Source organism: Rattus norvegicus, chromosome 9 (genome assembly GCF_036323735.1).
Source record: "Rattus norvegicus strain BN/NHsdMcwi chromosome 9, GRCr8, whole genome shotgun sequence".
Classification (NCBI taxonomy): domain Eukaryota; kingdom Metazoa; phylum Chordata; class Mammalia; order Rodentia; family Muridae; genus Rattus; species Rattus norvegicus.
Window position 1 is genome coordinate 72344236 of NC_086027.1, and position 14938 is coordinate 72359173.

The 14938-nt window shown below is 45.5% G+C and overlaps 1 protein-coding gene across 2 annotated transcripts in view; it reads left to right on the top strand.

Annotated features, from left to right (window-relative positions):
• The first annotated feature begins 12243 nt into the window (after positions 1–12243).
• Positions 12244–14938, top strand: part of Adam23 (ADAM metallopeptidase domain 23) — a 147067-nt gene continuing 144372 nt past the window's right edge. For both annotated transcript variants that reach the window (NM_001029899.2, NM_001393708.1), the window contains 2 exon segments: positions 12244–12753; positions 14022–14239. In NM_001029899.2, the coding sequence (NP_001025070.2) occupies positions 12552–12753; positions 14022–14239 (420 nt within the window). In that variant the 5' untranslated portion in view covers positions 12244–12551.

Sequence of the window (14938 nt, forward strand, 5' to 3'; positions counted from 1 at the left end):
CTGGGAAATCCTGGGATTTATCTCTTCTTTCTGGAAACAGGCTTGTTGTTTCCCTGTTCTGCTCTTGTCCCTAAGCCACGCCCATATTCATGACATGAATAATCAACTCCCATGACAATGAAAAGAAATAAGATAGCAGGTCAGCACTGCTCGGTACTACTTAGGGCACTAAGTAGCAGGAGCTATGCAGGAGCATGCTCTGTGTTCCAGTACTGGCCTGTCCTTTTGCCTTAGAACAACAGAATAAAAACATTTAATGAATTCTGCCGAGGGTTTGTGCTTTCCTAATTATTTTCTTAGAAATCTAAACATCTTAACATGCCAAAAGCTAATGTCACCGGTACCGGTGAATAAATGTTGCAAATTATAATTAATCATATTAAGCAAAACACAATAGGTGTCTTTATTGGCTAATTTAAAATTTAGAAAAAGAATTAAACTCACCGGTAAGTAAAGATCTTGTAGGGTGGACTCTGTTGTAAGAAACATCTGGGCCACAATTAGTTTTTTGTTTCATAATTCTAAAAATAATTACATATAATGACTGGATTTCAAAAATCTTTAATATAAAATTAGGAACGCAATTTAGAACAGAAGTGTGTGAATAAATAATCTAGTAATTTTAAATAGACAAAAATAAAACTTAAGGGCTGGCAAGACTTGGCAGGGTAAGGCATTTGCCTCACAGCATTGTGGCCCAAGTTTGAGCCCCAGAATCCACTTAAGTGGAGGGGCAGTACTAACTCCATAAAGTTGTCCTCTGACTCCACACATGGGCCATAGCACAAGTGTGCACCACGGCATGCACACACAATACAACAACAAAAGTTTAAAACTAAAATGTAAATTTTATTTCTAGTTAAGTACACACTTTTAAGTGTTAGTGTTCTTTTGTGGATACTGTCTCAGGCACTTACTTTGGGGTTGTAGTCAAATGGACTATACAAGATCAACTTTTTTCAACTCTAATTTTAAACATGATTAACTGTTAATATAGAATGAGTAGAGAATTGGATCTTTGCTTTCTCCTCCCTCCCTTCCTTCCTTCCTTCCAGTATTTAAGACATCCCTAGGATGATGCTTGACGGATTGATAATGTTTGAGAATCATTATGATTTGGTTGAGAATTAATGTTTGTGCGTTAGGCAACTGTGAACTCCCAGCCCAGCCTGCTTCTTAGAACTCAGACAGGTCATGCAACGTCACCAACTCTCGGTTCCTTTATCAGTAAAAGTGGGGCTTATAATCAGCTTTTCATCACTGAAATGAAGTATCTGAGATAGACTACGCTATAGAGAAAAGATTTTTATTGTTTCATAGTTTAGGGGGGGCTGAAGAATCTAAGCGGCGTGGTGTCGCTTTGGCAAGCACACTCCTAGTTATATTACATCAAAACAGGACAGATGACGTCATAGTAAAAAAACACACACTAGAATTACAGGAGGTCAGATGCACTGTTGTGACCTTTGCAGGTACCAGGTATATAAGTGGTACACATACATGCATACAGACTTTCATACATACATAAATACACATACACACACACACATATATATATATGTATTGTATATAATATGTATTGTGGTTTGCCCTGCAGTTATCTGTACTTTGATGATAATTCCACTGCCCCAAGGACAGTCACGTACTCAGGACTCAGGTAACTTCACCAGAACCTTCTCTCCATTGAATTTGTAAAATACAGGTGAGGGACAGGTACAGGATAGAAGGAGGCCTGTCATTGGATGAGATGGAAGGATGGGTGGGAGAGAAGTTTGAAGGAAGAAGAGGAGACTGGAAAGTAAAGGGGGAGAGATAGGAGAAGGGGAGAAGCCATGATGGGACAATATGGTGGGTGATGTTAAGATTCCACAGTGTAATTTTACAGGTTGCTACAAATGTTTTTAAGGGATGGGTGTGTATTGGGCTTTGTATGTTTAGGTGGGCAATTATATCTTATCAATTGGGTCAAAGGTTATTGTGTTGGGTGTTCTTTTATGTGGCGGTTTGAGTGTAAGAAAGTGTGCGGTGGCTAGAGAGTCTGTGCCACCACAGAATTGGGATGCTTCTGGCATGGAAACCTGCCTTGGGAACTAGAGAGGTAGAGAGATTGCTGCCAGGCTCAGAGAGAGACCTTGGGCAGAGTGATATGGGATGGAGCAAAGCAGGTGAGAGGCTTTGCTGACTGAGAGTTAAGATATCCAGCAGATATCATGGGGCACCCTGATCCCCATGAAAGACACCCAGAGGGCTGGAAAGATGACTCAGCAGTTAAGAGCACTGCTCTTCCAGAGGTCCTGAGTTCAAATCCCACAACCACATAGTGGCTCACAACCATCTGTAATGGGATCTGAGGGCCCTGTTCTGGTGTGTCTGAAGACAGCCGCAGTGTACTCACATACATAAAATAAATAAATAATAAATCTTTTTTAAAAAGGTAATTTTTTTTAAAAAAGAAAGATACCGTATATATTAAATAAATGAATGAATAAGTATTCAATTTACAGTTTCCTACATTCTTATCAAATTTGGCAACACTCTAAGCAGAATTTTTTTTTTTTTCTTTTCGGAGCTGGGGACCGAACCCAGGGCCTTGCGCTTACTAGACAAGCGCTCTACCACTGAGCTAAATCTCCAACTCCTCTAAGCAGAATTTTTAAAGTTTTAATTTGTAACCATTCACAACGGCACATACCTGTAATCCCAGGCTTGGGAGGAAGCCGAAGCAAGAGGATCATGGGGGGTTGGGGATTTGGCTCAGTGGTAGAGCGCTCGCCTAGGAAGCGCAAGGCCCTGGGTTCGGTCCCCAGCTCCGAAAAAAAGAAATTAAAAAAAAAAAAAAAAAGAGGATCATGGAAGTAAGTCCAGACCGACATACACAGCGAGACGCTGTTTTTACAAATAGATGAGTGGCAGTTGTTTAGTTTGGAAGATACCTTAATGGCATTGTAAGAAACTCACTGGGCTCATAACTTGTCCCTTGGACATACTTGAGACATGAACAGTAAAGGAAACAAGAGACCGCACAGGGTCCAGTGGTGGTCACCAGGGGAGGAAGCAGAGGAAGGACTGGGGAGATTCAGGTCCCAAGTACAGAGTCCTTAAGTAGGAAGATAATTCTGGAGATGTGATGTGTGAGGTGGACTGTAGTGGGCAGCAGAGTAGGGCATTCGGAAAAAGGTGCGTTTGAGGTGTTCTTACCACACAGAAGACCTGTGGTTCATAGGAGATGGCGGCTAGGTTAGATTGCTTGACTGGCAATGATTTGCAGCATCCAAAAGGCAGGGGAATTAGGAGGAAATGGAGAGATGGGGACTCCTCTTCTTAAAGTCTGGCTGAAGTCTCTACTACTTGAGAGCCTGGAATTGCAATTAGGAAAACTTGCTGTGACCGTTGACTCTATAGAAATGATATTATTTTTATGTAGAAGTATTTTCACATTAGAATGCTAAAGCACCGATGGGCTGTGCTGAGGCCTGAGACTATGACCTACTCCTTCCCCAGTTATTGCTGGGAGTTTCCCAAGGAATCTATGGAGCTTTGTTTATGATGAACTCTTTAACTCCCTCTGCACACTTATGTTTATTTTGTTTTATTTTTCCAAAAATGGGGTTTCTCTGTGTAGCCATGGCTATCCTAGAATTCACTCTGTAGACCAGGCTGGCCTCAAACTCATAGATCCACCTGCCTTTGGCTTCCATGTGCTGGGGCTAAAGGTGTGCAACACACCACCCAGTTACTGCTGTGTATCCTTTCTGTGCTAGGGGTTTCACCTTACCTGTCCAACTACCTGTATCATGTAAGGTCCTTAGTGATAGCTTCAGGTTTGACTTTAGAAGCCACCAAATCAATCTCCTAATCTCTCTCTCTCTCTTTCTCCCCCCTTGGTTATGTATGTATGTATGTATGTATGTATGTATGTATGTATGTATGTATGATCTAATTTATCTTGTAGTTTTACTATGTTCATATACAGTAAAGAAAAATACATAAAATTATACATACACTATATATTTAATCTTATATCTATCTATCTATCTATCTATCTATCTATCTATCTATCTATCTCTATCTATCTATCTATCTGTCATGACAGAAACTTAAGTGAGATTTTCTCGTTAGAAGTTCATACCATACATAGTTTGTAGGGAGCAGATAACCTGAGTGAATTTATGCTGCTGATACAATCACAGCTGTGTCAAGGACCCTAATGCCTCAGACCCATGCTACTGGCAAAGCCTTCCCGGGGTCAGGCTCCGGGAAGTGGCCAAGCCCTCTTCCTGTCTATACACAGATGTTGATAGGGCATGAAGAGCCAGAGCTTCCCTTTCCCAGAGGGTTTACACCCTGAGACTGACTGCTCCCTGATAGACTTCCTCCTGAGATTAGCTAGACCCACCTCTTGGGTCAGTGGAGCAGGTAATGAACAAGGTGAGTTTCTGGGCTGCTGGTGCATCTCCCTTAGATTGCACAGCCCACCCGATTTCAGCTTTTCTCTTTGTCTCTGTCTCTTTGTGTGTGTGTGTGTGTGTGTGTGTGTGTGTGTGTGTGTGGTGTGTGTGTGTGTGTGTGTGTGTGTGTGTGTGTGTGTGTGTGTGTGATTTTTTTCATTTCCTCATTGCTCCAGCTAGGCCAATTCCTAAATCTATGTTAAGATGTTTTTCTAATAAGCTTTAACTTTGCCTCAAACTGTTTTTGAAATTCTTTTCTGCAGCAAAACTGAGAATCCCAGCTTCATCCAAGCATCAGTCTGCAAAAGGGACTCCCGAGGTTGCTCAGGGCTGCAGGGCTGCAGGGCTGCAGGGCTGCAGGGCAGGTCTCCTGCAGGCACACCATGGCCGGCCACTGACAATGTTATTAGGTAAAGTAACATTATGTTATCCAATTTTAAATACGAAGCTTGTTAGGTGAGTGAATGTGCAACCAGGTAAAAGATCACTGCAGAATCGCTCCTGGGAGCCCTGCTGTGCCTTAACCTAAAGTGAGTTTGGGCATTCGAGGGTTTGAGCATCATTTGACAACTCAGTGTCTATTTCTAACCAGCACACCTCTTCTTGACATACTCGTTTGGTCCTCTGTGCCATGGATTGTAAATAAACTAAACTATGGCGCCAATGACTTTAACATTGGTCAAGTGAGAGAAAAATGAACTGTTTTTTTTTTTTTCTTTTTCAATTTTATCTCGCTTTGCTGGAAATCTCCAGTTAAACTGCATTTAGTACAATATCCTTTTGAAACTTTTTCTTTTTTTTCTTTAATCCTTTTTTACAGTTCACTCTTCATCCCCATCCTGTATCTCCTCTCCCTCCATCCCTACCACCCCACCAGTCCACCCCACTCGCTGGGCCTCCAGTCTCTCAAGGGTTAGGTGCTTCTTCTCTCACCGAAGCCAGACCAGGCAGTGTCCACTGTGTGTGTGTCGGGGGCCTCATGTCAGCTGGTGTGTGCTGCCTGGTTGGTGGCCCAGTGTCAGAGAGACCTCAGGGGTCCAGGTTAGTTGAGACTGCTGGTCTTTCCATGGGGCCACCCTCCTCCTCAGCTTCTTCCAGTTTTTCCTCAATTCAACCACAAGGGTCCCTGGTTTCTGTGCTAGTATCTGCATCTGACTCTTTCAGCTGCTTGATGGGCCTATCAGAGGGGAGCCATGCTAGGGTCCAGTCTGTAACAGTGTTAGGCCCTAGGGCCTCCTCTTGGATCCCAATTTGGACCTCCTTTCCCTCAGGCTCTTCTCCATTTTTGTCCCTGCATTTCCTTCAGACAGGAACAATTCAGGGTCAGAGTCTTTGACTGTGGGATGGCAACTCCATCCCTCCACTTGATGCCCTGTCTTTCTCTGGAGGTGGATTTTATGAGTTCCCTCTCCTCACTGTTGGGCATTTCATCTAAGACCCTCCTTTGAGTCCTGAGAGTCTCTCACCTCCCAAGTCTCTGGTACATTCTAGAGGGTCCCCCCACCTCCTACTCCTGAGGTTGCCTGGGGTAACAGCTCTTTTCAGTGAGCATCTTTTATCAGGAAGTGCTGTGCTCCCCAGCTCCATGCAACTTTGTCTAACTGTCCCCAGTGGCCCTTTGGTATGGAATTCTTTTTCCTTTTCCTAGGGGTGTGGGAGTCAGTCACATCATGACTTCTGAAACAGTGGCATCCTTCGGAATAAATCCTACCATACCTCTAAAATTTAAAATCAATTAATTTTTAAATGAAAATTTAAAATAATAAATTAGTTAATCGATTTTGAGGCAGGTGCTTATGCATCCTAGGCTGGCCTGATCCTTGCTAAGTGACTGAGAGTGACCTTGAACTCTGATGCTTCTGTGTCTGCCTCCCATGCAGAGGTTACAGTGTGCACCTCCACTCCTGGGTTTACGCTGGGGAATGAGCACACGGGCTGAGCTTCAGCCTGGCCCTCGAACAGCGGGTTAATGCAGACTGCTGACTTATTTTCTGTAAGCTTGTGGGTTTGGGCTGGTGTCCTGTGTCTGGAGCACAGACTCAGTCCCCTTCATCTGCTGTCCAGGACCGGGTGAGGAGCATAGGCAGAGCAGGAATGACGACAGACTCCTGGAAGGGCTGCCATTGCACGTGTCACCCTGCTCTCTGCTGTCACTTGTCATGGCTGTAATGTCCATTCAACACCTCTTCGCTCACCAGAAAACATAGTTTGGCACAATAAAGAGTTCGTGACATTTTCAATATCCATATTGTTTTGGTGAATAAATTCTGATGAAAGACCCCCCCTTAAAAGAAAAATTATATGAGCTTAAGGTCCACAAATATAAAAGTAAAAAATAAGTTTTAAAATTCACAGGCTCAGAGCTGAAACAGGCCCGGGCGAGCCCAGGCACGCCCAGGCCCTGAGGGGCCTGCCCCTCTGTTAAGACTAACAGACCATAAAGATAAAGAAGAGGGAATGCAGAACCAGCCCGAGGTATTGGAACGGACCCATAGGCCATCTGGCAGGAAGGGATAAGCCCCTAGCCCCTGACATTCCGGACGCCCCAGCCTGCACGCACTCTTTTGCTGTGTTTTAACCTCATTTGAATATGTTTGAAATAGCCAATTGGGTGTAACCATGCATCCGCGCCTCATTTGAATCCACCAATCAAGTCCCTGTAACCATGCATCTGCTTCTGTATGCCTGCTTCTGCTCCCCAGAACCCTATAAAAACCTGTCCCTGGTTCTGCTGGGCGCGCCAGTCCTCCCGAGCTGACTGAGACGCCCGCAGGTACCTGTGTATACTGACAATAAACCCTCTTGCTGATTTCATCCAGTGGTCTCGGCCTGGTCATTGGGCTTGGGGATCTCCTTCCTGAGGGAAGATTCTCACTGAGGGTCTTTCACTGATACTTGTCCTATTATCTAAGGTCTGGGAATTAGCTCCAAAAAGGAGGCGTGCCTTCTCCTTAGAAGCCCTTCCCGGTACTAATTTCTTTGAAGAAATTAGTGACAAGTTACTGATACCTGCTGATTTAAAAAAAAAAAACCCAACTGAACAAAATAGAGTGATCAGATTCATTTATTTATATATCTACACACATATTATATATACATGCACATATTATACAATCCAATATATACATAAATATTACATACGTGCATATATACTACACACATATTATACACACAGGTAAAATATCTAGGTTTGTGTCTGTACATGTCCCACAAGTGAATGAGTAGCTGCCAGAGCACAGCCTTGGAGTTTCTCTTCTACCATGTGGATGCTGGGGACAGAACTCAGGTGTCAGGCTTGGCAGCGAGCATGCTGACCTGCTGAGCAAACTTACAAGTCTCAGACTCTTCTGAAAGTAAAGCCCTGCATATCGTTGTACATGCCTTTCTCACTTCTCTACTCACAAGCCACAGGACATAATATGGTTGATCACTTTGAACTTCAATACACACACACACACACACACACACACACACACACACACACACACATATATACATATATATATATATATATATATATATATATGCACACATATTTTGTTGTTAAAAATGGCTGGCTTGATAAGTTAGATCCTGCAGCCTAGTTTTTTTTTTTTTACATTAAGATGGTCATTATTACATTAATTAATCAATCAATTAATGAATTAGATACATATTGTTTTTGCTAGTCTGGAACTTGCTATGTAGTCCAGGCTGTCCTTGATTTCACCTGTATCTGCTTCTTGAATGCTGGGATTAAAGACATGCGTCATTCAGCACACTCAGAACACACACACACACACACACACACACACACACACACACACTCACACAATATGCACACATAAATACATATACAAACACACACATATACATGTGCATACATGCATACAGACGTACACACACATACACATAAACACATACACACTGAGACACACAGAACAAGACTGTGGAAGATACTTATGGTGGGGTATATATATATACCCCAAATCCACTGGGTGGAAGAACCCAGGAAGTACAGTGGAAAAACAAGTTTACGCCCTCCAGATAAAAACAGGAACAAAAAACAGGAACTGACTCCAAGATGTTATGGCCTAGGTGTTACCGCCCATCTGCCAAACAGAAAATGCCAAGATATTCTTTTGTTAAGAACAAAAGCTTCCACATGCATCAGCAAGGCTCAGCAGGGAGCAAACACTGAGGGGGGGCCCAGGACGGTCTGACACCCATGGGTTCTCACAGCAATCATCTTCTACATTTGGTGTCCTGACCAGATTTATGCTCGGAGTCCATTGATGACTGCCACAGTCCAGTGTACCTTTGTTACCAGACTCAGGCTGGCCTTCTGATTTTTCATTCTCTTTGCTTCAGCCAAGCTTGCAGCATTTCTCCTATTGCTACCCAAACACGCCAAGGACCAGCCTTGGCTTAGAGAGCAGTTTCAAGAGAAAGGATGTCTGGGAGCGGCAAAAACAAACAAACAAACAAACAAACAAACAAACAAACAAATAAATAAGGCTCAAGTCAAATCTCGGGTCCAAGCTGGCGGCCTGTGCTCTGCTGGAGAGAGGTTTCTAGACTGCTTTCTCTCTGTCTTGCTTTCTTTCTCTCTGATCTGCTTTCTCTGGAGATTTCTAGATGGGTCTCTCTATTTTCTGCTGAGACAGCTCTCTAAACTTTTCTCTCTTGCTATTCTAAAAAACCCTCTGGATAGCTCATCTCTGGCAGATCATAAGCCCAGTCTTTTACTTTACTTATCAATCCAGTCATTTACTCTAGGTTCCCTTTTGATTATCCTATGAATCAGTGTCCTGTGACCCCAGCCCCTTAATTCTTAGAAAACAGTAAGCACCCAGTTTCTTTTTAACATGCAAAAGTATTCAGAGATCTGCCTGTCTCAGGTAAGCCGATAAGCAAGCTGTGTGGGAACCAGTCCTGAAATTACCATTTCTACCACACCTGGACCTGGACTGTCTGTGTCCCAGGCTGACCTTGAACTCAGGAATCTGCCTGCCTTTGTATCTTTCTGACAAGATCTGAATAGTGTAGTTACCTCTGTACATTTAGATTCATGAAGCCCCTCATAATTCATATTGCATCCTTATATTTTACGTAGTTGAAAATTATACGTTTTTGAACTCATGTTTTTAGAGTTCTTTTCTACAGCCTTAAGGGATGTCCTGAAGGTCCCAGCATTTACCATTTTGCTAAGACATTAGCCACACCTTCTGCTCCTGGACTTATGCTGTCTCTGATTATCATGGAGTCATTAACATTAGGAGGGAGGACATTCCTCCAAGCAAGAATGTAAAATATGTAATTATTATACAAACAAGCCTTACAGGACAGCCATCTACACTCTTGAAGGCCCATGTCTGCTGGCCCTGTCCTAGGGCAGGAACCTTGTCTTTCTGTCCCCACCTAGGCCATACCTGATTCAGCCCAAATACAGTTGTGTTTTGACATCCTCATGTGCCATGGCAGATGTGCATGTGTGCGTGTGTGCGTGCACGCGAGAGCACACACACACACAGACACACAGAGAGACAAAGACCGACAGACACAGAGACGGTTTTTTGTGCCATCAGGGCCTTTACGTGATAGGTAAACACTACACTGCCTGCTTTTGCCGTTTTGATAGGGCAAAGCTGATTTGCATGTGCAGGGCCAAGCATTCTGATAGCGAGCAAGGACGACACTAACTCCAGGCACGGTGAGGGTAAAAATGGGACCATTTAGAAGTAAATTCTATCCCAATAAACTGTCTTACTACCTAAATGAGAATAGTGGATAAATGTAATGAATTCGCCACCTAAAGGATATACGATTCTGCTCTTATCCTTCATCTCAATAGAGAGGCTAAAGAACAAGTTTCAGTAAGTAAACTTTCCTAGGTGGTTTATGCACTTCCTGCCTCCCTTGCTGATCACTCTCCGGCCACCAACAGCATCTGCAAACATTACATTTCTGTATATAGATAGTCTATTTTTCTTTACTATGTGGCATAAGTCAGCAGCCTCTCTTGAACAGCATCCTCACTCCTCACTGGAAACCAAAAGAAATCTCATGCTGCACCCAAACACAGGGTGGTGGGTTATAGCTGCTGGAGATCAGTCAGCCTCTCAGCTCTTAGGTTTGTTTAGAGAGCAGTGAGAGACAATAACGAGATTACAAGAGATACCTTTGAAATAATCTGTGCCGGGACAGCCCCTTCTCTCACTGCCTTCTCCCTTGGAAGCCCTTGTCAATCTTCTTTCTGGCTTCTGGTCTCCCAAGCCTGTTTTCAGCATATATATTGTATCATATATAACTTGAGACAATCTCCTGGCTTACTCATTGACCATGTATTATCCAAGAGGTTTCCCTGGGCCTTAGATATCATATTAGGACCTAGGGCTACAATGTGGATGAAAACCGTTGTTGCCCTCATATGGTGTGTGTGTGTGTGTGTGTGTGTGTGTGTGTGTGTGTGTATGTGAGTGTTAACACTAAACTAATTAAATCCATGGGCCCAATAAATACTCCTGCTGAAATTTGGAAAGAAGTTAAAATCAATATCTGATACTGCAACAGCTCTGCTGTCTGAGGTCTGTGTGCAGGCCTGTCATCTTTGTCTGTCTCTAGAAGTTTTTTTGGTGAAGCTCAGGTAGAGAAGGTGGCTAACAGCCTTGACAGGGATGGTGATGTAAGTATAGGTGGTATGGGCGTTGAGGGTGGGTTCACTTCTTGAGCCCTCCCTGGCCTTCTCCAAGTAGATAATCCTTAGCTCTATTTTAAATATCAATAATGGAGTAAGACACTATTGTTATTACTCAGACTATCCTTGGGAGAGCGAATAAGTTATGTTGGTGTCACCAGAGTCCAGGTGGTGAAAATGGGCCTCAAATCTTAATTTGGAACCAACCAGAATTAGCAGCGGCTGCTAACCCACCCAAACCAGGGAACTGACAGCACTGAACGAAAATACCCCCTTTCTCTGCACAAGATACGACTGGATCTCAAAAATAGAAGTGTGTTCTCAGAAATGCCTGCCCACCCCCAAGGCTGGTTGACAAACGATAGATTTCCCAAGATAGCTGCCACGGTTGCTTTCTAATCTCTGTATTTCTTCTATTCCAGAATATGGTCCGTCACACTTTCTGATTTTAGCTTTCTTCAAAGCCCTATGGGCACAAGGAAGGAGGACCCACGACCCTGCAAGGGGATCCCAGTGGCTCGCTGCCCACAGACGCCAGCCTGCGGATGCACCACAGTGCTTCCCACTGTCATCCCACTCGCTGCTATGAGGAACACAGCTATTTTTACCTCTCTGGCTGCAGCCCTTCATATTTATTTGAAGGAAGGAAATAAATAAAGATTTGAGAAGGAAAATGCATAGTCTCAGTTTTCCCTGCGCTAGAAAGGTTTGGTATAGGAGAGGGTGTTGAGGATGGGCCGCTTTTCTTGGCAAGTTGTTGCCAGATCAGGCCTGAAAACCCCTGCACTTTTCTCTTCAGGGTCATCCCTGACTGCAAACTTCTTTCTCTCTTACCCCCATCTTTGGAGGTGCCACCATCTCTTTTGATGCTGCCTGGGATGCTGCATCACTCTGCACCCCCCTCTCCCCACACCTCCCCGGGGCTCCCTCACTCGAGCATGCGCAGCGCGGCCCATGCAGGCTACAGCATCAGCATCTGCAAGAGCATCAGCATCCGCACCCGAAACCCCGTTCGGGCGCGCTTCCGGAGGGTGGGGTGCAGTACCGCGCTGCGCGTCCCCGACTTTCGCGCCCGCGCCGCGCGTCCCCGCGCCGCTCGCTCCCGCGCGCGCCTCCTCAGCATCCTCAGGCCCGGCAGCAACCCCCGCAGTCACTGGTGCGGCCGCGCCCGCTACTGGGAGGGTGCAGCCGCTGGGGGAGGCTCCAAGTTGGCGGAGCGGCGGGGACCCCCTCTGCGGGCCGCTCCCCGAAAGGCGGAAAGAGTCGAGGAGGGCGCGCCGCCGTCCCCGAGACCCCAACCCCTGACCCCTGCCCGCGGCCGCAGCATGCGCGCCCAGCCGGCGTGACCGGCTCCGCCCGCAGCCGCCCCGCAGCCCAGCCCGGCGCTCTCGCGGGTCACTCGGACCGGCGCCCGGGAGCGATGAGCCATGAAGCCGCCCGGCAGCAGCTCCCGGCGGCCGCCCCTGACGGGCTGCAGCCTGCCCGGCGCCTCCCGCGGCCCCGGCCGCTGCCCCGCCGGCCCGGTGCCGGCCCGCGCGCCGCCCTGCCGCCTGCTCCTCGTCCTTCTCCTGCTGCCTGCGCTCGCCGCCTCGTCCCGGCCCCGTGCCCGGGGGGCCGCTGCGCTCAGCGGTGGGTATGGCCGGTGCCCTTTGCGTTGCCTTCCCCGCGGGGCCCTGGGGAGGAGAAGGGCACGCAGGTGCGTGTACCCCGGACGTGTGGGTCCCCAGCCTGGCCTTCGAGCGCCTCCCTGTCGACCTCTCCACCCTTGTCCGTCCCAAGCCCAGGTTCATGCTAGTTCACTTTTGGAAGTCTGTTTCTGTTGCATTCACTAAAGACCCATTCTAGTGACTGTGGGTTCCACCCTGAGGTATTTGGTGGCTCCTGAGTCCTTTAGCGCTCTCTATGTAACTTCCAGTGACAGGAAGATGCAGTGAGCTAGCAAGTTGCTTCTTGCCTTGGGGAACCTTCATATGAATGCGGAGGGGTGGGGGGAGTGCAATAATAGTGGCAAATGCTTGATCCCTCAAATTCCCCACCCAGGTTTAGACCCTGCTCTTGGAATTAAGGTGAGAGAGGCATACTTTGGGGACCAGAGAATGGAAGTCTCCAAGACACTCTTTGCGCATGACCTTTGGCTGTGTTTTCCCAAAATGCTTGTCATAATGAGCAATCAGAATAATACAATGTTGAGCACACTGGTGATTGGAAGTCACTGAAAGCAGAAAGCTGGCCTTGGCAGTAAAGAGAAAGAAACTGGAAAGTTGCCAGCATCTATATCCCTTTATGGCAAAACAGTTTTTTTTTTTGTACAACTCAAAGTTAGAAAGAAAGAGGAATCACTCATTCATATATATATACATATATATACATATGCATATGTATATATTATGTATACACACATACACACGCACATATGCACGCATCCATACACATATATTTGAAAGAATCACTTTACATTCAGTGTCTATGAATTCAGCACCCAAGTTAAGAGTGTTCTTAGCTTTCAGATGGAGTGATGTTAAGATGTGTACAGTTGAGCTGCTGCATCCTCTGAAGGGGGAGGGGAGGAGGGTCACGACCCTTGAGCTTGTTACTTGCTGACTCTTCTTTAAGCCCATTCTGCCCTCTGCCCCCTCACAGTCCAGACGTTCAGATCTAAGAGGGGATGTAAAAGGTACACACGAGTACAGTATGTGATTGTATAAGCTTCCCTGGTTACCAGCCTATCCAGGCCAAACCACTGTTACAGTAACTTCTCTTTTGGTGTCTCCACTTCCTAACTTCTTAGCAATAGAAAACTTCGCTAATGTAATCAACGGACGGATGCATTCTAGAGCTTGTATATTTACTGGATGTATATGTGTGTGTTTGTGTATATTTGTGCTCCCCCCCCCCAGCTCTGCATTGGAATGAAACTGCAGAAAACAGCCCGGGAGTTGTGGCAGATGAAGACAGCACATTGCAACAGAATGGCAGCAGAAATACCAGCTACAGCAGTGCAGTGCAGAAAGAAATCACACTGCCCTCAAGACTGGTGTATTACATCAACCAGGACTCAGAAAGCCCTTATCATGTTCTTGACACAAAGGCCAGACACCAACAGAAACACAATAAGGTAGGCAGGAGGCTGCGTATGCCCAACTCACTGCCAGGAAGAGTTCTCTTCCCATTTGACTTTCTGCCAGGATCTGATTTCACAAATTTTAGTGCAGCATTTTATTAAGTAAGCAATTAATATGATAGTAGAAGATAAACTAGAGGGGATTAACTCGGGATCGACCGGGACGGGGTTTACTGTTTGTGTCTTTGACTAAAATGGAAACTGAGCATTTTCAGATGTCCTGTGACAAACTGGCTCCCTGTGTCTCTCAGGTACCTTGGCACTAAGCAATCCAGTGAACTTGTTTGCAGTTCTGACTTGTTTTCTGAGAGCCTTTATGTAAAAGTGCAGGAATCTACTTCCCAGGAAATAAAAACTCCTGGCAGTCTGCACACACAAGGCCTCTCTGAGAGGCAGTGTGGCTGTACTTTTCCCATCAGGCTTTCTACGCAGAACTTGCGTTTGAGTTTACCTTATTTCTCTAACTGGGCATTGGTGGGGTAAACAATACTATGACGTGTTTTCAGCAAACAATTTGGGATTTCAAGAGACCACGAGGACCAGAAAACTATGACTTATGTAAGATATTGACCAGTTTTGATTGACATCATCCTTGAGGACACTTTGCATCGATGGTGAACATTTGCTTTACTTTTAGGTTGGTTGTGAGAGTGGCCTGGAGCTTGAGAAAGATACTCAAACAAGGACAAAAGT